Source organism: Chiloscyllium plagiosum, unplaced genomic scaffold (assembly GCF_037043375.1).
Source record: "Chiloscyllium plagiosum isolate Xiang-an unplaced genomic scaffold, Cpla_swu_hap1 HiC_scaffold_19, whole genome shotgun sequence".
NCBI classification, from domain to species: Eukaryota; Metazoa; Chordata; class Chondrichthyes; order Orectolobiformes; family Hemiscylliidae; genus Chiloscyllium; species Chiloscyllium plagiosum.
In genome coordinates this window covers 27,747,575-27,773,744 of record NW_028270157.1, presented here as the reverse complement: position 1 = coordinate 27,773,744, position 26,170 = coordinate 27,747,575, and the positions used below count along the sequence as shown (strand labels likewise).

The 26,170-nt window shown below is 37.0% G+C and overlaps 1 protein-coding gene across 1 annotated transcript; it reads left to right on the top strand.

Annotated features, from left to right (window-relative positions):
* The first annotated feature begins 564 nt into the window (after positions 1 to 564).
* On the top strand, positions 565 to 20,438 carry gnsa (glucosamine (N-acetyl)-6-sulfatase a). Its single transcript, XM_043709665.2, has 14 exons — positions 565 to 768; positions 1,141 to 1,200; positions 1,592 to 1,798; positions 3,666 to 3,731; positions 4,334 to 4,432; positions 5,671 to 5,838; positions 6,908 to 6,990; positions 7,076 to 7,194; positions 8,388 to 8,491; positions 9,299 to 9,400; positions 9,715 to 9,825; positions 11,407 to 11,517; positions 13,578 to 13,738; positions 18,313 to 20,438. The coding sequence occupies exons 1-14, from the start codon at positions 634 to 636 to the stop codon at positions 18,383 to 18,385; spliced, it is 1,599 nt and encodes a 532-aa protein (XP_043565600.2). The 5' UTR covers positions 565 to 633; the 3' UTR covers positions 18,386 to 20,438.
* The last annotated feature ends 5,732 nt before the right edge of the window (positions 20,439 to 26,170 follow it).

The window sequence follows — 26,170 nt, the reverse complement described above, 5'->3', positions numbered from 1 at the left end:
CAGTGCGAGCTACTGAGCCACCATGGGCTTGGCTCCCATGTTTTCTGAACTTACAACGTGACATTTAAAGCCACTGACTTCCCTCATGTGTACATATTTTTATCATACTTAATTATACTTATTCCATTCTGCCTCCTCCTTTACATGGTCCAACCATATATACGTTGCAAAAAAGATATGTGGGGGACAAACTATCGATGTTTTGATGCTATGCGCTTTTAATGTATTTCAGTAGAACAAATACAGTCAAAATTGTTACAATAGTTTGTAGTCCATATCACGCTTCCCCAAAGACAAATTCTGATTTTGTTACCAATGAGTCTTTTTGCAATTATGTGGGGCCCACCAACAAAAAAAGAAATAAAATTAACAACGGAATACGTACACAGTAATGTTAAATAATCAAGGAGAATTCTGAACGTTGCGTAATATATAGTTGCAATAACCAACTGTTCGCCTATCACTTGCCATTCTGTTGGTGCCCTTTGAAAGGTTTTACCAGGTGCTGGGATCAGCTGATGTTACTTGTTTTGGAGGGACATGTGACTTGTGAATCATAGGAAGGAAGCAGAAAGAGCGTAGTTCAGTTTATACAAGAAATTCGAGTGGAGTGGAGTGGAGGAGCATAGTGCTATGGCTTTTCTTACTGTGTCGTCTTGTGTATTCGCTTTCTTGTTTTTCTTTGCTACTGTTGAAGAGGTCAGCTCGAAGAAGCCGAACATAGTTTTGATCCTCACCGACGATCAAGATGTTCTCCTGGGCGGAATGGTGAGCCGGCAGTTGTCTGGAGAGCTCTGGTGGAGCGGGGCGGCTGTGGATTGCTTTAGCATAGCGGAGACTTTGTTTGTTTTTGACGATAACTGTAGTCAATAACATCAGGCCTGCTGTAATCAGTAAAATCAGGCCTTAGAGCAGATTTAGGCCTGGCTTAAGGATGCAGTAAATAGCTGTGTATTTTTTTTTAGGTGATCGGGATTTTAAAAACATTAATATGCAGTTTTAAGGTTTTGTCAACTTAAATGTACTTCTGTATTTTCTCAAATTAAGTACAGAAAAACGTGGGCAGCATTTTCCTAACATTATTCAACCAAACGAATCAGTTGTAGTGCTTTACGCTTGATTCACTTTTTTTCTCTCCAGACACCATTGAAAAAAACCCGAAAGCTTATTGGAGATCTTGGAGTCACCTTTAAAAATGTGGTGAGCTACTTTTATTTTTTTTTGCTTTGGATAGGGCAATAGGGGAGGCAGGATAGCTTGAATTTGTATGAGCTAGATTAGGAGTGGCCAGTCCCATTGATGTGACTGGCGAAGTTCTCCAAATTGATATGTAATTCTCCAAGGAATTTTGTCTCTTTTTTTTTAAACTTGAGCTGTCAATGATCTAACAGATTTAAAACTTGCTGAACTTAAACTATTATGAGAAAAGCTACAAGATTTGTTACACACTATTAGAATAAACAATGCTGAATGTTCAGTTTGACAGGAATAAATTAGTTTTATTTTAAGTAATTCACTTGAACTGTGAATGGTGTACACAGTTGCATTGTATTGTTTTAAATGTAACTGTTATGTGTTTGTTTTTATTCAGTATGTGGCTAGCCCGCTATGCTGTCCCAGCAGAGCTAGTATCCTGACTGGAAAGTATCCACATAATCACCGTGTGTTTAATAATACGCTGGAAGGAAACTGCAGTAGTAAAGCTTGGCAAAAGACACAGGAACCCAACACGTTTTCAGCTATCCTGCAACAACATTGTAGATATGAGACTTTTTTTGCAGGAAAATATTTGAATGAGGTAAAGTTTTTGTTGTAGTTTGAAGGTAATTGACATCTTAAGATTTAATTATGGTAGTTACCATTGTGACAAACTCATCCTCTGGTGTTTTATTTTGGAATATTTTAAAAAATGTCTGACCACTTACCTGAAATTTAATTCTGTTCTTGCAGACTGGCTTTTCTAGTTATATCAAGTTTTAAAGGCTGATTTTTAAAGATTGGCTGATTGTAATCTGAGAGCAAAGTTGCCATAGTCTTATCCGATCATAGTGCTGCCCTGTCATTAGAAAAAGACAATTGGTGGCTTAATCTGAGGGTCACCATGCATCTGGTGAGGAGAGAGGGTGAGAAGAGGAGTCCTTCATGTAACCTCACCTAGCACAGGAATTGAACCCATGCTGATTGTGTCACGTTGCATCACAAGCCAGCTGACCCCCAATCTTGATGACATGGCCTTTAATACACTCGTGAAGAAGTAAGAGCAACATGTTGAAACATGCAGCAAGCTTGTCGTCATCCATGAATGTAAAGGGCAGATGGAAGGAAGTTAGCTTTTTAAATATGTTTAGCCTTATTTCTTTATGTGCAAATAAAGATAATTTAGAAGGAGAGGATATGGTTATGTTGGACTTTAGTATTCTTGTGGGCAAGGCCAGGAGGTTGATTAAAGCTGTTTGCACAAAATTGTGAATAAGAGCATTTTCGTTTGTGCTGTATTGATAACTAAGTGCACAGCTTTGGAACCTACGTTGAAAATGTAGCAATGCCGATTTATTTTACTCCCAGATAAAATAAGCCATGATTCACAGCTACTGATGGTTGTTCTACTGCTTGCGAGTACAAAATTTGTACTTTGTTTTTTTTTTAAAGCATGTCTTTGTCCTTGTCAAGACGCATCTTTGAAAGGAAAGAAACTGCATTCTGGAAATGAAAATCACTTATTTCTGGTGTCTATTTCAAAGGAGGAACAAAGGAAGTCTGGTGTTCAGCATAAGGAGCACAACTAATAAAATTAGAATTACTCTTTAAAACACTATCAAAGTGGCTGCCCCTCCCAACCTGATATTAGGTGTTTTTTTTGCTGCTTTTGCAATTTTGAGTACATCATAATTCTTCCTCTATATATCTTAGAGGAGATAAAGTAAACAACCATCCATTTAACTTTTTTGCTGGATAATACCAGTTTTATTTGTTGAGTCTTTAGATGAGTGCTTGGATTTTTAAATGTTTTGTCATGAGTTCTTTTAAACACCACCTTTTCACAGGGATTGAAACAAAATAAAAGTAAAATGAAAAACTTGCTGTCCCTTCCATTAATAACCAGCAGTCTGAATTTCTAAAGACAATGTCAAAATGTTCAGCTAATTTTCAAGGATAGATGCAAAAGTGGTTGACACTTTGTAATTAAAGTGCCACTTGATTATTAACTGGGTACTGTTTATATGTAAAGGTTATATTGAAAATATAACATTTTAAAGAAAATTTTGATGAATTTCAGTTAAAATTAAGATTTCATTTCTTCATAAAAATGAACATAATAGCCAACATTATGAGCTCAGAAGGTAATATGCAGTTATCTTGTATCCTTGCCCCAAAAGGGATTAGATATCTCACCATAAAGGTGAAGTGGAAGATTTATTTTCCTCCTCAATTCTGAGATGTTCAGAAACCTCCACTAGTAGATTAGTTTCTGGCAGAACTATTCATTGAACTGTAAGAATTTTCTCCACCGGAGTCATAGATGTATGGCACAGAAACAGACTCTTTGGTCCAAACTGTCCATGTCCACCAGATATCCTAAACTAATCTCATCCCATTTGCCAGCACTTGGCCCATATCCTGTAAATATGTTCTCATTTATGCTTTGTATATTGTTTAACTTACAGTATGGATCAGAGGCTGCAGGCAGTTTTGAACATGTCCCACCGGGCTGGAATTACTGGTATGCACTGGTAAGCATTTACACAAAGTTCATTGACTGACAGAACAGTTGCTTAAATGTGTAATTTCCATACTGCTGAAAATCTAATCAACCTAGGTAAATATGATAGGAATTCTGCAGAGTTTGCTTTTCAAATGAAGTTAACATATTAATATCAGGCCAGATCAAATGATGCCATTTGGAATGCAATTACCAAATAAAAGATTTTATTTTGGAAGAGAGGTTTTCATATTGCGAATCTCTGTATTCTGTCCTAAAGGTTGTGCACACTCCATCCTTGTATTTCAGATTTTAAATGAATTCAGATTTTTTTTTCATTTTGCTAAATCTGAATCCAAGGATATGGGGAGTCGGCAAGAAACTAGAGTTAAAGATAAAGGTCTGCCTCAACTGTACTGAATGCCAAACAAACTCTGGTTTATGGTCTCACCTATTTCTTGTATTCTATTATGAATGTAATATATACATCTAAAATATGCAAGATGTGAGGAAAATAAGATTGCAATTAGGAACTCCTTTTTTAGCGGTCATTGGATGCAAACAAAAACAGCAATGGCTTTATTGAGATGAATGAACTTGGAGTATAAAACAGTTCTCACTCTCTTCATTTAGGTGAAGAATTCAAAATACTACAATTACACCCTCTCTATTAATGGAAAACCACAGTATCATGGTCAGAACTATAGCCATGATTATCTAACTGACCTATTAGTAAGTATCTTTTTTGTTTTTTATTTGTGTTGTAGTGAGGTACACTTCATGGATGAATCTGAATAGAAATGTAAGCAGAATCTGCAAGTCTCCATTTGAACTAGTTTCTTGTTGTGCTTCTATGTGGCCAAGAATGGGAACATATCTAATAGGGAAGTTGTAAATGTTCCTTCCAGGTGCAGCTTTCTAAATTTCACTTCTGTCTGTGTCAAATGGCTTGTTTTTTACAATGTTCCTCTGCCTTGGCCCATTTGGAAAGAAATAAGCATGTGTACAGTACAGTGTGCTTTTTTTTTATGTGTCTGATAAACACCCCCCCCCCCCCCCCCCCTGCCGCCACCACCACCACCACCCAATGATTTATGGCCATTGTAGTTCTATTCTAATGTACAAAACATGGCAATAAATTTGCCAGATCATATAGGTTGGTTGAGTCATAAATGTTGATGGGTTTCCTGGGAGGACTCCCATGTTCTGCTCTGATCCTCTACTGCACCTGGGTCCAAATAAGATCATTTTATTAATATTGTCTTTTAAGAGATTGAATTTCTTTTTACTGGGTGAATGAGCAGCCTGGGCTCTGTTTCACTCTTGGACTTGAATCAACTTATGCTTGTTTTTTTTAAATTCCTAGTTGGAGTTTGTCACTAGATCTCACTAACTGCATCTCCTGCCTTTCTTTACCATTCCATGTTTTTACTCTTCGCTCCCCCTTTTAACGTAGTGTCGAACAAGAATAGTGTGTAACCTTGGAAAGTTGTCGATAGTGATACAGCTTAATAATCCATTATGGCTGATTTATGTGCAAGTCCAACATGGTATTAATTTTGTTATTTACCTGTTGAGAAATGTTATGTACACTCTAGTCTCCTGGCTGTGAGGTAGGGACATTACCACTGCACCATGAGAACCTTCAAATTTTGGTATACCCTTTGTAATCTGCTCAATCTTTATGAAGTATATTAAATTACTACCACCTGCAGTATTCAAGCTTGGCGGATTTTGACCTGAGCTACTGCAGTTACTAAATAATGCTCCTCTTGGGTTAGAGGATATATTCTTCTGCTTCATTTGTTTTGAATGTAAAAATGTGCAGTAGTTATTTCCTTTTTATTGATTTTTTTTTTCAAAGTATTATTAATTTCCCTCCATTTATATGCTTTGGTCTTGTTGGTATTTATATATTCCTTGTAATTTCAGTCACCATATTCTAACCTCTCTACTTTTTCACTTGGCAGTCAAATATTTCACTGGAGTTTTTGGACTCCAGAACGAAATATTTGCCGTTCTTTATGATGATCTCTACTCCAGCACCACACTCCCCTTGGATTCCTGCCCCACAATATGAAAGGAACTTTTTGGATGTTAAAGCACCAAGAAACATGAACTTTAACATACATGGAAAGGTAATTTTTATGCAAGATAGGAATACATTAAAGTATTACATTAGATTAATCACTGCAATTAAACAGGAAGGTAGTAGGAATACATTAACATATTCCTATATCTTTCTGTTTAATCTTAGTAGTAATTAACTTATTTAGTTGAACCTTTTATTTTATTTTTTTTCACGTCTTTAGATGCATGTACAATGAATCTGAAGCAAAGTAATATTAAGAATTTCTTGTAAAATTTTAATGAATTGCTGAACAGGAAGTAATGTGAAACCAAACTGCTCTGCTCTTTCAATGCCTATACAATTAAATATTTTTAACAGCATTTTAAAGTTTTATATTTAACTTCATTGGTAAAATACAAGCTTTATTTGTTCCTGGAATTCAAGTGAGAATGTAACAGCATCCTGTAATTTATGGTATTATTGCAAGCTGTGGCTGTAGTGTTTTTGATGCGATATTGCAGCACACTTTTACCTGCAACAGTAAAGAAAGATGACATAGTTGACACATTGTTAGAAGCTTATATAAAAATCAACCACATAATATGGTCAAGATGTAAAAATAATAATTTTAAAAGATGGAAGCCCAATACAGATGTTGGGCATTCAGATGACCAAACTTCTATCAACAAGCTTTCTTCATCATACATGATGTTATGATTGAGGTTCGAAGGATGTGCCAATTCCTTTATCGTCCCATTCCCCCACTGGTTTTAACAAATGTAAAATTGAACCAACATACAGTCAATTTATGTAGGACTTTAGACTGTCTAGTTCAAATATTGGAAGCAATTCATCCAGGTTCCTTTTTAGAAGAGTAACTAGTTATACAAATAACATTTATTCACACATGCATAGATTATCACAAAGTTTTAGACTATATAAAGTTAGGTATCCATTATATTTTGGCATGCCAAGTATGAGGTGAGGGCAGGTAACAGGCAGATAGCTGACTATTCCCTTAAAGCATAACAAATGTGAGCAAACCAATCCTTTAATTTCTTGACAACAAAAAAGTAACTAATTACAATGTTATTTGAATGCTTGTCAATTGAAATTAATGCCTTTTTTCAAAAAAGGATAAACATTGGCTGATCAGGCAAGCGAAGACTCCCATGACAAACTCTTCAATTAATTTTCTGGATAATGCTTTCAGGAAAAGGTATTGTTGTTCTCCACTTCATTTTCTTTTTGTAAGAAAAATAAAAATGTGGATACTTAGTGTAATCCTCAGTTATTTTTCTTAGATGGCAAACGCTGCTATCAGTGGATGACCTTGTTGAAAAAGTTGTCAAAAAACTTGATGCAATCAAGGAACTAGAAAACACCTATATTTTCTTTACATCTGATAATGGCTATCATACAGGTAAATAATTATTTCCTGTCAAACTTTAGCTTATTGATTTTTTTTTTTTCATTTGTATTTTATTCTTGCCTTTAATGTTTGACATTTCCTCTGGAGTGACCTTGTCTAATGGACTACAAACTCAACCTTTTATTAAAATGAAAAAGCTTCGAGGAGCAGAGAAATTGACATTTCAGGCAGGAGCCCTCATGCCTGATGAAAGACTCCTGCCTGAAACGTCAATTTTCCTGCTTGGATGCTGCCTGATCTGCTGTGCTTTTCCAGCACCACTCTGATCTTGACTCCAGCATCTTGACTCTCCAGTATCTGCAGTCCTCACTTTTGCCTCTTATCAAAATGACCCATATTCTACTATAACCTTTTTTTAAAAATAACTTTGAATAAAAACACAATGCTACAGATGCTAAAAATGAAGCAAACACAATGCTTGAGCAACTCTGTTACAGTAGAATTTGTAAAGGGTGAAATAGCTGGTGTTTCAAGTACAGTATGACACTTCAGAACCCAAGTACCTGGCACCAAGATATCAATGGACACTACAACGGCATAGTGGCTCAGTGGTTAGCACTGCTGTCTCACACCGCCAGGGTCCTGGATTTGATTCCAGCCTTGGGCAACTGTCTGTCTGTGTGGAGTTTGCGCATTCTCCCCGTGTCTGTGTGGGTTTCCTCTGGGTGCTCTGGTTTCTTCCCTTGGTCCAAAGATGTGCACGTCAGGTGAATTGGGCTTGCTAAATTGCCCATAGTTTTAGGTGCATTAGTCAGAGGGAAATGGGTCTGGGTGGGTTACTCTTCGGAGGGTCTACGTGGACTTATTGGGCCAAAGGGCCTGTTTTCACACTTGGGAATCTAATCTAATCAAATCACAACAATTTATATGGTCTATGCAATTGTGACTCGAATTTCAAATGTGCAAGGAAGTTTAGTAGGGTTTAATATTATTCCTTCTGTTTTTTTTTTTAAATGATTGGTCAAGTAGACAGTTGCTAATTCTGCAATAGTTGCTAGTTTACTACAACAACCTCTCTGTCCTAGGAGACTTAGAATTTGTTTATAATCATAGTCTTAATTCGCCATTCTGACACTCTGTACTTGTTTATTAATACGTGAAGTAATAATAGAACATTAAAGCTCGAGGAAATCAAGAATACATAGTATAAAATGCATTAATATCTGATTTGAATGTATCTTCAGGCCAATTTTCTTTGCCAATTGACAAACGACAGCTATATGAATTTGACATTAAAGTGCCATTGCTTGTACGAGGACCTGGAATCAAACCTACCAGCAGTAATCAGGTATACGTACCAGACTGATTCTTGTATAAATTGTGGGGGCAACTCTCATACTAAGTATGTGCACAATGTTTGTTTGAGGTGAAGATTCTCTAGAAAGCAAGGTTGCTTAAAATCGGCAGTTCAACTCCATTAAAAAACAAGTTTATACAGCTGCATGAAGTGTACTTTATCAACAGGTTCAGGAACTGACTTTACGTAATCTCCAGAAGTTATTTCCTGGGAATGACTGTTGTAGTGTAACAATTATAACTTCCATCTATAGCTTCACTTTTGACATTAGCAACATTTTTTATTTTAGTGCTACATAGAATAATTAACAGTGAAGAAATGGTAAGAAGATATCTTGGGTTGAATGAAATCAGCAATCCTATTTAAAACACTTGAAGCTAGGTTTCATCTTTCACTAATATTACATTTCCATGGTCTATTTTAACAGCAAAATCCTGTCTAATGTAGAAGGACTTTGAAAGCTGTGAAAAACACTTCTTTGTCCTTTTCGTGCTACACTGATGTTGTTGTATAGTGGTCAATTGACGTCTTTGTGATTGCAAAAAAGAGACAGTTGCATCCCAATAATACTAAATTTAAAGTTACATAAGACCAGTCTTTGCCCAAGAGCATCTGTCACCAGTGAAGCATATGTTGCATAAGTATTCAATGCATGAGATGGGGAGTGAAGTGAAAAGAGAGAGAATGTGTTCCAATTAGATGTATTAGCCCTTGCTGTTGAAAACTTTATAGTGGAACTGGTTGTTGTAGTTTTGAAGATTTTGAGATGTCTAAGGTTTTGGTCTTAATTTCCTTCAGATGCTGGTAGCAAATATTGATTTGGCTCCAACATTCTTGGATATTGCTGGCTATGATACCAACAAAACCAGGATGGATGGCATGTCTCTCTTGCCTCTGCTGGTAGGTTTTGTCATACTAACAATATGGTGTAATTATAATTTATTCCTTTTTTAATATGGACATGATTGTAATAAAAGTAACTTTCAGTCGAGTTAGCTATTAAATTCTTCCAGTTTTCAAATCTCCTTCAACCATAAGTTTACTTATAACTTTAAATTTTTCAGTTGTGTGAAAATAAGTTACTAGGATGGCATTGGACCTCCAGAGCAATTACTCTGGTAACCCCTGCAGAATTCAGCTTCATGTCAGTTAATTTTGTTTGTACTGTATTCAAAACTTGCATTTTGTATTATCAATTTCAATTCTATTTTCAGAATGGTAAGGCAAAAAATGTGACATGGAGGACTGACCTCCTTGTAGAGTATCAAGGAGAAGGACGTAACAAAAGTGATCCGATCTGTCCTTCGTTAGGGCCTGGGGTCACGGTGAGTATTAGATTTTATTTTTGTTTAATCTGTATCTTATAAAACTTCTATTTCACTTTAAAGCGAGCTCTGTAAAGCAAACTAACAAAAAAAAACTTATTTCATAACATTTAATTCTAAGCTGTGGATGGCACGGTGGCACAGTGGTTAGCACTGCTGCCTCACAGCGCCAGAGACCCGGGTTCAATTCCCGCTTCAGGTGACTGACTGACTGTTTGACTGACTGACCGACTGTTTGACTGACTGACTCCCCCTGTCTGCGTGGGTTTCCTCCCACAATCCAAAAATGTGCAGGTTAGGCGAATTGGCCATGCTAAATTGCCCATAGTGTTAGGTGAAGGGGTAAGTGTAGGGGAATGGGTCCGGGTGGGTTGCGCTTCGGCGGGTCGGTGTGGACTTGTTGGGCCGAAGGGCCTGTTTCCACACTGTAAGTAATCTAATCTAATCTGTTGAGTATGGTCTTGGCTGCAAAACTCTGGAGAGTGGGTTTGCAAGTATATAATGGTTTATACTGCTACTTGATGCACAATTCATTTAGATAGGCACTTGAGGGGCAGAAAAAAGGGTAAAGCTAAAGTGAATCTTCTCCAAAGCACTTGAGTTTGTATTACGTGCAGTAAATGTGGAAGCATCCAATTATGATCACTTTTTTAGATTTTGTGGTGTCTGTGCTGTTCATGCGGCCAAACAACTGTAGTTTCCTTTTTGTTTATCTAAAATGCATGCAGCTCGTGTTTCATTGATGCCAGTAACTGAAGTATACATCTTGACTCAAAACGTTAGTTTGCTCTCTCTCCGTGGATACTGCCTGACCTGCTGTGATCTCCAGCATTTGTTGTTTTCAGCTGAAGTATATTTCCTGTTCAGTTGTGTTCTATAATGACCCAGACTTTATTGGTGGACTGTTTTCTCAATAACAATAGATACACTTTCATTTCTTCAGCCAATTTTGCTTGAGGAAATTGTCATGGTTTAGTTCTTCAAGAGTTGTAAGAGTTTTTAATCTGAATGTTGCTAACAGATATTTATCCAGTGACCTGAACATGTTTATTTGTATCCATAAAAAAAAAGGTGAAATTGTTCCATTTGAAGCCAGCTTCTCTATGCTTATAACAAATTAAAAGGACACTTGAAGACAATACTTTAAGACCACCTGAAATGTTGTTTCGATTCAATTAGTGTTTTTCTTTGAGGCTTATCCTACCCGGCTGATACTCTTTAACTAAAAAGTTTGAAAAAAATCTCTCCACAGACCTTTCATATTGCTCAGAGGCTTCAAGCTCTTAACAATTAAGCTGCACTGAAAATGCTCAAATTCAATCAGTCAATTTCCTCCTTCTCCCAACCTTAATAGATTTTTGTTAGAATAAAATTAAAAATACCAGGTTCACTTCTCTCTGAATGTTAATCAGTTCTTCCTTGGATCAACACCTAACTCTGTACCATGTTTTGTTTAAAATATGCCCATTAAATTGGCAATGTTGTATGTAGATTAACATGGGTGAAAACATTTATCTCCTGGTAGCTTTAAGACGACCGTTTGTATCTTTATCTACTCACCTTCAACCCTTTGTTCAACAGAACTGTTTCCCTGACTGTGTTTGTGAAGATGCATATAACAACACATATGCATGTGTAAGAACAATTGCCAATTCAGCTAACTTGCAGTATTGTGAATTTGATGATAGTGAGGTAAGTGCAATTAAATGTTTTTTGCCTTTCATTTTGCTTCCTTAACTGTTGTGTCATCTTTTTAATAAAACCCTAACTTATGCAGACTTTTTTTTTCCTCTCAGTATTTGCTGGATTTTAAATTGCTTTTGAGCAGTCCTATTGCTTATGAGTAATGATCCAAGCAGGTGTTAATACTGGATAAGTTGCATCCTGGAATCAAACCTGGCTTAATTCTCTAAATCATAAGTTACAAACTTTTGCAGTTAGTGGCTAGTCATTAAACATATTCACACAAAGAGGCTCTAATGTTCATTAACAATTCTTTTGAAGTTTGCATCACAAATAGACAGGGTGGTTAAAAAGGTATTTAGCACTCTTGTCTTATTGCTCAGTCCTTTTGAGTACAGGAGTTGGGAAATTGTTGAAGTTGACCAGGGCACTGGTGAGGCCTCTTGTAGAAAACTGTGTCCAGTTCTGGTTGCCCATTTACAGGAAGAATATTGTTAAGCAGGGGAAGGTTCAAAAGAGATTTACCAGGATGTTGCCAGATGTGGAAGGTTTGAGTTATAAAAAAGGCTGGGACATTTCTCACTGGATTGTAGGAGGTTGAGAGGTGACCTGATACAAGTTTATAAAATAATGAGAGAGATAGATGTTAATAGTTGTCTTTTCCGACTGTGGTAGACTTCAAGACCAGTGGGAGCATTTTTAAGGTGAGAGGAGAGACATTTAAAGACATGGGGCAAATATTTTAAAGGATGGTTCATGTGTGGAATGAACTTCCTGAGGGGGGGGGGGGGGTGAATGTTGGTACAATTGTTACGTTTTAAAAGACATTTTGGATAAGTACATGAATAGCAACGGTTTGGGGGGATATATGCCAGAACTAGGCCGACAGGAGTAGTTTAGTTTGGGATTATGTTCAGCATGGATTGGTTGGACTGGAAGTCTTTTTCCATGCTGTATGACTCTATAAAACCCAACTTGGTTCACAAGTGGAGCATCAATAACTCGATTGTCATTTTTGAGGGGGTGGAAGAAAAGAAGGTGGAGAAAGTCATGATTAGCAAAACACACAACTTTTCTTTTCACTGTCAGCAATATACTTTCTCAAATACTCAATCTCAGAGAAATATCATTACTTTCTTAATTTTTTACTGCTTAAGTCGCTCTTTCTAGTTTTCTTTTTAGATATGCCAAAATAATCTTGACTCTTCTCATCAGTTCTGACGGTTTTAAATATTACAGTTCTGTCAGCTTAAGCAACTTCTATACAAACTTGCTCTCAATTGGGAAATTTCATAAACTAATTTGCACTTTTGCTAAGGTAAGACTGTGTGCTCTTCTGAATGGAGAACCCCTCCTTCTGCTAATGTAAAGCTAAAACCTGATTTCTTCTGATCTGAATGCACATCAACCCAACTCCATGCCTTATGATTATTTGCATTTCTGACTATCATAAGCACACCAGTGAAAACAATTCTTCAATTACTATCAGGCTTGACACTTATTAAATCACCTAGAAATGATGAATTTGTTTTGTTTTCAAATTGCTTTGACTTCTTTTACAAACAAACTTGACCTTCACGGAGCTGAAACCAAAATTCATCTGCCTCCTTTTTTGAAAGTTTTTAAAGTAATTACGCTTCTTTTCTCACAAACTATTACTGCAAGAGAAACTGGATTAATGTAAGAAATGTACATGATTGTCTTCATTATAAATGTCAAGTGTTTGTAGATAAACTCCTAAAAAGGATTACTTGAATGTGTTTGTTATTAATCTGTTCTTAAGTTACAATGCATTATTAGTGCCATATGCTTCCCTCCTTTTCTTTAGTTTGGAAATCTTAGCAGACAAAACACCTTTTTCTGGATAACAAAAAGTGCTGTTGAAATTTTCAGTTATCTAAAGTAAGCATCTTTTGAATGCAATTGATTTGTGATGCTTAGTATTGAGTGTAGCGTAACTTTTTTATTATTTCAATGATGCAGTAATTCCTGTTCACTTTTGAAAGTGAAAGTCATGTATAAACCAACTTTAATTCTTTCTGTAATCTCAAATGCTTTTATTTCTTTAGGTATTTGTAGAAGTCTATAATCTAACTTCTGACCCACACCAAATCACAAATATAGCCAAGTCAATAGATCAAGAAGTTCTTGAGAAGATGAACCATCGTCTCATGATGTTACAATCATGTTCTGGTTCAACGTGTCAGACACCAGGAGTATATGATCCAAGGTAAGGAAGATTCTTTTAGACATTCCCTAGTATGGGGTCAGCATTTTTGTGGCTTTGTTAAAGTTTCATTTATAGTTGGATTCCATTTTGAGGTGAAAGAGTTGAGCTGCATGTTTATAATAGGGATAAGAGGCTAATCACTATGCAATGCTGTCCTGTACAGTTTCAAATTACCTTTTAAAACATGATACTTGGGTTTATTTTGAGAACAGCTATATTGTGCATAATTTGATTAAACCTTCCCCCAATCAAAAACATTAAGTTTGACAATATTTGTAATGAAGTTGATACTATTTGATGCTATTTGAAACTATGTTGTCACCACATAAATAGATGTTGCTTTTTGCTTGACAATTATAGCCTTATGAGCCTTTCAAAAATATGGTCATTCAAGTGAAATCTATTCTTGTTTTATATATATTATATACAGTATATAATGAATTATGAACTATACAAATAATTAATTTAGAAATACTGATTTCAGTGTCTGTGGTATACTATTTTAGGCTGTTCTGATTTTGTTTTTTTTTAAATGCTGTCTGTTCACAACTACAGTGTCTACCTATACTGTAGCATTTTTTTTCTTCCATGACGTGAATTCTGTTAGCTAGGCCAACTGACAGCAACAGTTTTCCTCTATTCCTTGCTCTGTTCTGGTGCATTTTTAAAGTGTAGTCAGCAGTTAAATATTGCCTTTTGTGCAGGCTAATTACTGCTCCTGCTCTCCATTAAACTTCCATCAATCTGACAAGTAGAAGCAGAGCAATTTCTCTTTAATACAAGCATCACTGCTTTCAAGGAACACCTACAAGCTTTACAAATTTTTAATATTGATAGCAGAAGTATGCCATTTGACCCTTCAAGCTTGGTCTAACATCTAATTGTCATTGTGTTCCAAATTCTAGTTCCCTGCTATTGCTGAATTTTTAGCAAGGGAATTTATCTACCTACCCCATTTCTTAAAAATTAATTGATCCACCCTCTAACTCAGAATTCAAGTTACACAACTCCCTCAGCAAAATTCTTTCCTCCGGCTTGAAAGGGCGATCCCTAAGTTTAAAAACAGTACCTCCTAGTTCAAAACTGACCCACCAAAATAAAGGATCATTTACACATGCAAGTGTGTTGACACTATTTTCAGGATCTTGTATTCTTTTTAAGGCAGTTACACCTTGCTTTTCTAAACTCCAATGAAAACAAATTCAGCCTGTCTAATTTTTTCCTCACAAGATAGCCCACTAATTCTGGGTATCAATATCGTAAAAAGGTTAAGTCCACATCGTCTTACAAGACCATGGGGCTGCTCCCTTGTTAAAGGAAGTGAAACAACTGATAGTTTAATCTGAGGTTACCACAGCTCAGACAAGGGGAGAGGTTGAGAAGAAGAGTCATACAGCAAGAAACAGACCCGTCATCCATGCTGATCAGGTATCCTAAACTGAATTAGTCCCATCTGCCTGCATTTGGACCATATCCCTCTAAACATAGTGGCTCAGTCATTAGCTCTGCTGTCTCACAGTGACAGGAACCTAGGTTCGATTTCACCCTTGGACAGTTATCTGTGTGGAATCTCCGTGTCTGTGTGGGTTTCCTCTGGGTGCTCTGTTTTCCTCCCACAGTCCAAAGGTGTGTAGGTTAGGTGAATTGGCCATGCAAAATTGCCCATACTGTTCAGGGATGTGTAGGTTAGGTCAGGGGAAATGTAAAGTAATGGGATGGGTCTGGATGAGATGCTTTTCAGAGGGTCGGTGTGGACTTGTTGGGTCAGATGGCCTGTTTCCATACTGGAGATTCTATGAATTCTAAACCTTTCCTATTTGTATGCCTGTCAGTGTCTTTTAAATGTTGTCATTATACCTGCCTCTACCACTTCCTCTCTCAGCTCATTTCATACACCCAGTACCCTGTCTGTGAAAACATTGCCACTTGGGTCCCTTTTTTGAAATCTTCTGCTCTCACTTTAAAGCAATGCCCTTTAGGTTTTGAATCCTATCCTTGGAAAAATGACGTTGACTATTCTTCTTATCTATGCTGTTCATGTTTTTACAAATCTCTAAGGTCACCCCTCAGCCTCCACTCTGGGAGAAAATTCCCAGCCTATCCAACCTCTCCTTTAAACTCAACCCTCCAGTCCAGAGAGACTGCCCTTCATAGTAACCTCAGTTGGTATGTGAATGAACCCATTCAGTTTCCAAAGTTGTCACTCTGAATTACAAACTAGACATCCATCCAACTGAGCTAACTGACCCTCATCAAAATGGTAAAGTTGCTGTGAACAATCAACATTTTTACAACCTTTTGAATAGGGAGACCAATCGGTGCAGCACAGTATTTGAGATGATTTTAGCAAAATGCTTTTGTTCCTTTCTTCAAAGTCATTTGATATAAATTTTAAAAAGACAAAGGCTTCAATTGTCACACCTTGCTAATATAAAAGGGACCCACTTAAGCACAACCTCTTATCCATTCAAAAAGAGGAGAATGCTCTGTATAAACTCCTGGTCTGGCAGCATTTGTGGAAATGGAAACAGTTAATGTTTCAAGTCTGATGTGACCTTTGTTCTGAAAAATAATTGTATCAGGATTTGCAACTAATCTGCTTCTATCTGCACAGATGCTGCCCAATCCGAATTTCTCCAGCATTCTTTTTTTTTTCTTAATTGCAGCATTTTCTGGGTATTTTGTGCCAGCATGTTACTTGTACTTCACTTTAGAAGAACTATGATGCTGTACTTCCTTATTTTTCTAATTTTACATTGTAAGATTTTGTACCTCGGCATACCTAAGATGATGCCAGAGATGGTGACTTTGAACACTTTGTCAACTGTATTCATGTATTCCTTTATTTGAGTACATGTGACAATTAAATCTAATTCTAATAACCTTTGTGTGGAATCTTGAACAAATGTCTTTTAGATTTCCATGAGTGCTGGATATCTGCAGGCTTTTTTTTTGTGCCAGGGCATTTTACTCCTTCAATGGATTCCAATAAATTGGTTAAACAGGACTTTTCCCTTTCACAAAACCATGCGGAACTGCTGATTTTTACCCATATTCTCCAAATGCCCAACTTTGAGTTTTTTATGCTGGATTCTACCGACCGACCCTGTCCTCAAGAGCTTGCCTCTTGAGTCAAGCTAAATATAACCTCCAATAGTTTTTTTTTCCCCTTCAGTAATGCCACTGAACACCATTACCTCTGATATATACTTTTGCCACTTGTGATATATTCATACAAAGCAGTCTTGCATTCCCTTTTCCCGTATTTAAATTTTTCACTGCATCAAAAGCATACTACAGACCATGTAAGGTTTAATGTCATTGAAAAGCTCAAAGGTCTTCTTTCCATTAGATTTCAATTGGTCTTATTTCATTCTTCTAGTAAATGGGTAAAGTAAAATTTATTATATGTTCATTTTGAAATTCTTCGGCCAGACTTCTGCTTGCTCACTACATGCAGGCTACAACTTGCCAAGTAACCAGCTATATATTTTAACAACCGTTTGCTTTCAATTCCTTTTTACTCTTTGACTTTAATTCATTCCCTTTCCCAGTACTTCTCTGATACTGTTTTCATTATTCTACTCTGATTTGGAGATCTCTCAGGCTCCTCTGTTCCCCCTCCTTTCAATGATCATGAGTATATGGGATTGCTATTATTGGTCCATTTTGTAGCTGGAAGTAGTTGACTTTATTAACATTCAATTCCAACATCTTTTGAGGGTTTTCCTTTGCCAGTTGCCTGTCTAATCCATGAGCCAATATGGATGTGGAACTGAATATCAGCACAGCTATCATGCAAATATCTGCAAATATTGAATCTTTACTCAGACCCCTTGGCATCATGGGAACCCACAAACCTACCAACACGTTTAAACAGCGACTAATGAAACTAAAGGATCTATTAGATACTAACAGCAAATCTAACATCATTTACAAGATACCATGTAAAAACTGTTTGACAAAAAAAACACTGCATTGGACAAATAAGCAGGAAACTTTTTCCACCAAGCTACACTAACACCAACTAGCCATCAAAAGACATGATCCACACTCACTAGTTTACGTGCAGACCAAAAAGAACACCACTTTGGGACAACACACACATCCTAGGACAGGCAAAACAAAGACATACATGAGAATTCTTAGAGGCATAGCATTCTAACCAGAACTCTATCAATAAACACATCGATTTAGATCCTATCGACCTTCCCTTTTTAAAAAAAAGAAAATGACATCACCCACCTTTTAGAAACAAAGAACTACAAATCGAGAGGCAGGGCATACCACCAGTGCTTCAACAGAGACTCTCGCTGATGTTACCTAGTATGGTGACGAAACATCTGAAAACAATTCTTCCAGCTCAACGAGCCAACTACTTTATCAACAACCTGAGCTACAAGTTTTCTCAAAAATCGTTTTACTCTTTTTAGCTACTTCCTCTGGCTAAAATCCAAGATGCATGATCTTGGTATCTTTATTGTCCAGAATATGTAAGTTGATAGTAATTGCATCATCTTTTCACGTTTGCCAATTTTAAAAAAAAAAGGTACTTTTTTTTGTTTGCCTTTTAGGTACCGATTTGACCCTCAACTAATGTTCCATCATGGACCTGCTGCACCCAAGTTATTCCATAAAACCTTGTGAGGCCTTTTTGCTGGCTGTTACCTGTAACTGAACCTTGTACTTTGTGTGGACTGATGTAAATCACTCAGTTGTATATTTGTTTTTGCTCTGACACCCCTGAACATGCTTTCATGATTTAAAAGCATGTGGCATTTTGAAAAATGATTTGATAAATTTTAACACTTTTTATGTATTGTAGTTCTAAATTAGCATTATTTATTTTGTGAGGACCATTGTCTTAAGTTGCAGTGATCCTAAGCACGTGGTTGCTTATGGGGTACAACATTAAACAAACACATGCTTTCAGTTTTTGTTGCATGAATTATCTGCCAGCTAGCAATCACAACTATATTTGGTATGAAATTACTTCTAGCCACATCCTTTGTTCTTCACTACAGTAGCAGGAACTAGTCATATATTATGTTAGAATTAATGTACAGAAATAAAATTTCCACTAAGCTTATGCACAGCAAGAACAAAATGGGTTTTGCAACAGATTATCTCAGTAATATTTTTCCAGTGGCTATCCAGCTCAACATACTGGGAATTTCGCTCTGTTTTCAGGGTTTGCTGGCAGGTGATGGGGCTGCAACTATTGGCTTAAATTAACATAATTACTTCTGTTTTGTTCCCTTTTTTTGAGATAAGGAATTAATTGAGGAAGATTTATTTTTGTCTGTCATCTCCTGGATCAGTCTAATGTAAACAGTGCTAAGAACTAAGGAAACTTGTCTCTTCAGAATGTCGCGTACTCTGAGCTTGGGGGTTTTAAATTGATGCTTTGTAATGTAGGACCCAAGATGAGTTTCTCTCAAGTTTCTCAATTCTTCTTCTCCACCTCCACCCACCGAAAAAAAAAAACATCATTTGATTTGTTTCCAGTCCAAATCACCTAGCCTGGCCACTATATTCACTGTTTCTAAGACTGTTCAACAAATCTTTCCCCACCCAGCTAACACCCCCACAGTATTTTCTTCTCTCTTTTTTTTTGAGAGATTACTGTGATTCAAGGCCATGGCCATCTGTTACCTTGATCTTTGTGTGTAAGGCATTGTTGCTATGAAACATTTCCCAGATTGGCATTAAGTAAAATGACTGTGCATCCTTGAATGTACAATTGGTTGCCATTAATGTCTCTACCAAAGGTGATTAAAGTTCTTTTAGCAAGTAGTAGTGTCCATTTTACTGGATAATCACTATTGTTCTGAATCTTAAAATTCTCACTAAAGATTTCCTGTTTTTATTTAAATATTAAGTTACCTTTTCCAGTAATTCTGGGATTAGATATTGCACTGAAGATCCTAGCTGTCTGTTTCTTTGGGATGTTATGGAAGAGATGTATGAAGTGCTAATGGTTTCTAAAAATATAGCCAATAGATATAATCCAACTTGGGATATTGGCCATAACTAAATTTCAGTTGTTTTATCTATCAGATGTTGGCTTTCTCTTTTTATATTCAATTATACACTAAATCATACCACTTTATAACATTCCTGAAATGTTAACTCATTCACGAAAATATCTTTTATTTCAAGGATGATAAAATGTCAGAAGGACAAACAAAACAATCACTCTCTTTAACTGGCATAGATGTATTTAGAGTGTATAGTTGACACTGTCTGTAAAGTAGCATTGATCTACAGCCTTATAGATGTACATTAGTGAAAAGGTTTATCGAGTAACACCACCAGGTAAAAGGCAAACTTTTTTTAGTGTTTGTGTACCTTTGAAACCTACAACATTTAAGCACTTGGGAGCAAGCATTTTGTTTAGCCTTGAATATAAGAATTGGAAACACATCAATATTGCAGTGTGAATTGTAAATGCTTGTATTTTCAGTGTTAAACTGAACTAACCCATTTTAAAATAGTTTTATGTAGCTTGGATAACAATTTACATCAGCTTGATGTTACTCAAGGTTCAGACTCTTGACACTTATAATACTGGATTTGACTGGAGATTTCTTGTTTTTTTTTCCCCCAAAGACTTAAGTGTCCTTGACTGTTTGAGATATGAAAATGACAGCTGAATTCAATCTTGCATTTATGTAATAAATTACTTTTTCAATCTGAAGTTGGGATGCTCTCTCTTCTATGGAGAACATGGTCTTGAAATTGACTCTTTCAGTCACCAGATCACCACTGTGTATTTTGTTAGAATTGCACTGATTCACATCAGCCGCCTCTACATTATAAAAATGGGAATTTCAGTTAACTAAGAAATACCATCTTAAATTTGGGGTTATTTTGGTAATTTTGTATTTGCTGTTGCTAATAGCTCTGCTTTGTTTCCCATTACTGAAAGGTGTGCAAAACAGTTATGGACTTGCAATACAGTAATGTTAAAATTGATTTTTATTGTATCCCTGATGTACTAACAGCTTTTGCATTCCAAACAATTGCTTATTTTGTAGGGAAACCCAAACATATAAATTGAAAGCAGGAAACACCAGCAGTGCTTTGTCCGGAGGCTCTACATGTTACCTTGTATGGTGATGAAACATCTGAAAATTAACCTTCCAGCTCAGCGAGAACCTACATCTAGAACCTCAACCTGAGCTACGAATCTTCTCAAAACTTGCTGATGTTAGCAAATTAAATCTGACCAGAAGGTGTATGCTGGCCAGGAGAAATGTTCTTTCTACATGCTGATGAGTGATCCTTTTTCACCAAGTTTGAGAAGTAGCAGATGTTTCATTATTATTCAAAAGGTTGTCTCAGTGCTCTGAAGAAATTATACAGAAAGGCAATGATATTAATATTGTGATAAAGCATGCCCACTTAAGTTGGTTGCAATATCTTGCTAATTATTTGTCTGTTTAATAGATGAATCTTCACTAATCATTTGTCAAACATACTGAATATTTTAAGTTGATTTGAGTATTACTAGTGAAGTTGTGGAGAAATCATAGTTGAAATTCTGTTGCAGTTTCAACAATTTGGAAAATATCAATTTCAACTTTTTCATGGGGAAATGGCTAAATATAAAATAGAAACAGGATAGACCATTTGGCTCCTGAGGTCTGATTTGCCATTCAGTAAGATCATGACGACTGGTCTGTTTTGTTTCAAATTCCACATTTCTGTCTCCCCTGATTTTTAAGCCTTGATTTCCCCAATCTAACAAGAATCTGCCAAACTGTCTTAAAAATATTCAACGACCCTGCCTCAACTACCTTTTCTATTTTGAAGTCGTACAAACTTTTGTCGAGCCATTCACAATTATCAGGAGTCACCCTGTCAGGACAACTAACTTTAAAACAATGCCGTCTTTTCCCTCTCCACCTTGTCGAGACCATTCAGAATCTAGGAAACTTTAACCAAGTTGCCTGTCTTCTCTAAACTCCAATGGAAACAAGCTCAGCCCGTTCAATGTCTCAAGACCACCCCCTTTACCTAGTAAACCTCTGCTAAACTACTTCAAATATATTATACATCTTTCCTTGAATAAGAAGACTAAATCAGCACATACTTCAAGATGTATAACTGAAGTGTAACGTCTTTACGAGAGAAATTGAATGTAAATGTGATAAAGGATAACCACATTAGTTGCCTTGTTTTTTTTTAAACAAGCTGTACCTCTGTGTTGATGTTATGGAACTTGTACCAGAATACGTATTCCTCACACAGTTCAGAAGTCTGCACTTGTTCAAGTAATTCTGTTTTTGTCCTGTCAAAGTGAACAACATACTCTAATCTGCCAAATTTTTTTCAGCCTTCCTGTGTTGCCTTTGAAATGTATTTGCCTAGCTTTCTTGGTGTCATGTATGAATTTATCTACTATGCTTTTGCTTTTCTCATCTAAGTCATTGATGTAAATTTGTTTTTAAAACAAAAAATTGAGGCCTTGTCTCATATCCCTGTAAGACTCCACTATCGGACATCCTGCCAATGACCCACTTGTGCATACGTTTTTCTACCACCCAAACAACCTTCTGTCAATGCTACTATGTTACTCTCCATCAGATTTTATTTTCTGTAGTAAACTTTGTGGTGCTTTTTTTTTTAAATCAAAAGCCTTGTGGCAATTTAGAACCGTACATTTTATAGGCTCCTCTTCATCCACAGCATATTATTCCTTCATGGAGTTCCAATAAGTTTGTGATTTTCCCTTTTGAAGCCATGCTGATATTCCTAATTTACCTTGAATTTTTGTGTGCAGCTCTCAATTGATTCCAACACTTTCACAATAGCATCAAACTAACTGGCCTATAGCTTCCCATACTGGGTCTTCCGACCCTTTCTGAATCGAGTGGGTTATAGTTGCTACTTTCTAGCTTGATGCAACATTTCCCGATTCTATGGAATTGTGAAAAATTAACACCAATGCATCCACTACCTCAAGAGTCACTTCTCTTTTTAAGCCCTTAAGATGAAATCTATCTGGATCCAAACATTGATCAGCTTGCATGTCAATCTGTTTGCTCTACCATTTGTCTCATGAAAGGATTTTACCAAAATTACATTCTCCTTTCCACTTTGTGATATTATCATACCAACAAATAAAGTGTTGGAATCAATTGAGAGCTGCACACAAAATTTCAAGGTAAATTAGGAATATCAGCATGGCTTCAAAAGGGAAAATCACAAACTTATTGGAACTCCATGAAGGAATAATATGCTGTGGATGAAGAGGAGCCTATAAAATGTACGGTTCTAAATTGCCACAAGGCTTTTGATTTTTAATGATATGATTGCTTGAGAGCATGGGCATCATTAACAAAGAACAGGTCAGTTATGTTGTGTTAAATGAATTGTAAGGCTCTTTATGGTGCATTTTTAGATTTAAAAATAAACAGCATGTACCATTTAGATGGGCTGACCTCTTCATGCCCAGGATGAAGAGGATGATTACTTGCATGCTGTGGGACAAAATGTTCTGTTCAAGGACCCTGACATTTGTATCAATATCAGGAAGAGTTTCACTTTTTTTGTAATAAAACGTTCTAATTGCAATGTCAAACAAAGGATTTAACTTTGAGGGCAGGATCTGGTGACAGATGTGTCCTTTGCTATTCTGCTATCCCTGTGCCTGTAGATAAGGCCTCTCCCTGAAACTGCAGTTGATAACATTAACTCAGAAGGTTTTTGGGGCACGGGGAGAGGAGAGGAGTGTTTGATGTTAGATCCTGAAATACATCCTTAGTAAAGCTGAATGAGGTATGTTGCAATGTTCAAATCACTTTGCCCCGGAGGAAAGACTCCACCTCGACTTGACATTTTGGGTATAATCGTTCCTCTACCCCCCCATTCCTGAGGAGGGATGGTGTCAGGCTTGCTGCGCTCTTCCAGCTCTTGCTTGTCTACTTTGGATTCTTGTTGGCGTTTAATTCAGATAAATGTGAGGTGTTCCACTTTGGGAAAGCAAATCTTAGCAGGACTTATACACTTAATGGTAAGGTCCTAGGGAGTGTTGCAGAGCAAAGAGACCTTGGAGTGCAGATTCAAAGCTCCTTGACAGTGGAGTCGCAGGTAAATAGAATAGTGAAGATGGCATTTGGTATGCTTTCCCGTATTGGTCAGAGTATTGAGTACATAAGTTGGGAGGTCATGTTGCAGCTGTACAGGACATTGGTTAGGCCACTGTTGGAATATTGTATCCAATTCTGGTCTCCTTCCTGTCGGGAGGATTTGAGCTACAGGGAGAGGTTGGATAGGCTACAGCTGTTTTCCCTGGAGCTTTGGAGGCTGAGGGGTGACCTTATCGAGGTTTATAAAATCATGAGGGGCATGGATATGATAAACAGACTGTCTTTTCCTCGAGTCCAGAACTAGAGGGCATAGGTTTAGGGTGAGAGGGAAAGATATAAAAGAGACCTAAGGGGCAATATTTTCATGCAGAGGGTGGTACGTGTATGGAATGAGCTGCCAGAGGAAATGGTGGAGGCTAGTATAACTGCAACATTTAAAACATATTTGGAAGAGTATATGAATAGGAAGGGTTTGGAGGGATATGGGCCAGGTGCTGGCAGGTAGGACTAGATTGGGTTAGGATATCTGGTCAGCATGGACAAGTTGGACCAAAGGCTCGGTTTCTGTGCTGTACATCTCTATGATTCTATTTGCAGACTTTTGTAAAAGCATGGTGCAAAATAAATTACATGGTGGCATCACCTACAATGCGGATGATCACATTTCTAAAACTGAATGTGAAGGTCAGTTGACGTTTGGCTCAAAAAATCAAGATTCCAAACCTAGTGTGTCTAGAGTCCACTGTTGAATACAGAGAAACCTTGATTAAATGGCATTCAATTATCTGAATTTCGGATTATCTGGCAAGATCGCAATGTCCTGATGCTTGGCTAAACTGTGTTATCCAGTATTCGATTGCCCGAACGAAATACTCCCTGCCTGTGTTGTTCAGAAAATCAAGGTTCCTCTGTACATGGATGCCCGTTGTAAACTAAAACAGATTTTCTAAGTCTGCAATGGAGTTGCAGCAAAAATGATATTTCATCTGTATTCAAAATTCAAAAGTTATGGAACAGGAAACATGGCAATCATCTCCTCAATTGGTGTCAACATAGTGGGGTCTTACGGTGCAATGGCATATAAACCATCTGAGAGGCCAGAGCATCCAGGTTCAAGTCCCATCTGCCTGGGAGGTGTGCCATATCATGTCCAGCAGATTGATAAAGTAACTGGGAATCCTAGCAACATATCTGGCTGCCTTTGCAACCCTTGCTTATCTCAGAGTCAGTGTATTGTGTATAGGAATTGGGAGGTCATGTTGCAGCATAAACACATAAATTGGGCGACTTTCTGAATACTGTGTTCAATTTTGGTCTCCCTGCTATCGGGAGGATGTTGTGAAACTTGAAAGGGTTCAGAAAAGATTTACAAGGATGTTGCCAGGTTTGGAGGTTTGAGCTATCAGGAGAGGCTGAATAGGCTGGGGCTGTTTTCGCTGGAGTGTTGGAGGCTGAGGGGTAACCTTATAGAGGTTTATAAAATCATGAGGGCCATGTTTAGAGTAAATAGACAAAAGTCTTTTTTCCCAGGGTGAAGTACTCCAAGAGGGCATTGGATTAAGGTGAGAGGGGAATGATTTAAAAGGGATCTAAGGGATAACGTTTTCACATAGAGGATGGTGCATGAATGGAATGAGATGCCAGAGGAAGTGGTGGAGGCTGGTACCATTACAACATTTAAAAGGCAACTGGTTGGGTATATGAATAGGAAGGGGTTAGAGGGATATGCTGGCAAATGGGAATAGATCAGTTTAGGATATCTGGTCAGCATGGATGAGTTGGACCGAAGGGTCTGTTTCCATGCTGTACATCTCTGAGTTTATGACAGACATAAACCCCCACCCAACCTGTATGCCACAATTCCAGGATGAAAATTATTACTTGCTCTAAACTTTTTGTAACTGAAAATCTCTTAATTGTTGAGCACATCTAATCTTCCAGCTTAAACAATGTACAAATTGATTAATTTTATAACTATTTTGACTGTTGGTGCGTGCTGTCTCTCTCAGTTGCCCTTGTGCTCAAATCTTATTATAACAAAGTTTCAAAGTGAGATATCTTGTATAATATGAATAAATTTTGTAAATCTGGCAGATGGTAACTAGGTCAGGGTTCTAACATTTTCTGTCTTGGTTGTCCTTTCCAGTCCTGTTGCAAAAACTCCCTCTCCAAACTAATCACCAGAATTTTTTTTCCCAAGAACATGTTATCCCTGAAATCACCAATTTTGTTTTAATTGCAAATTTTCCTTTTTCTTTAGGATGGGAGTAAAGTTGTGAAATATAACAGCTTTTTGTGGAAATTGAATGCTGACTAAATACAAAAATTGCTACCC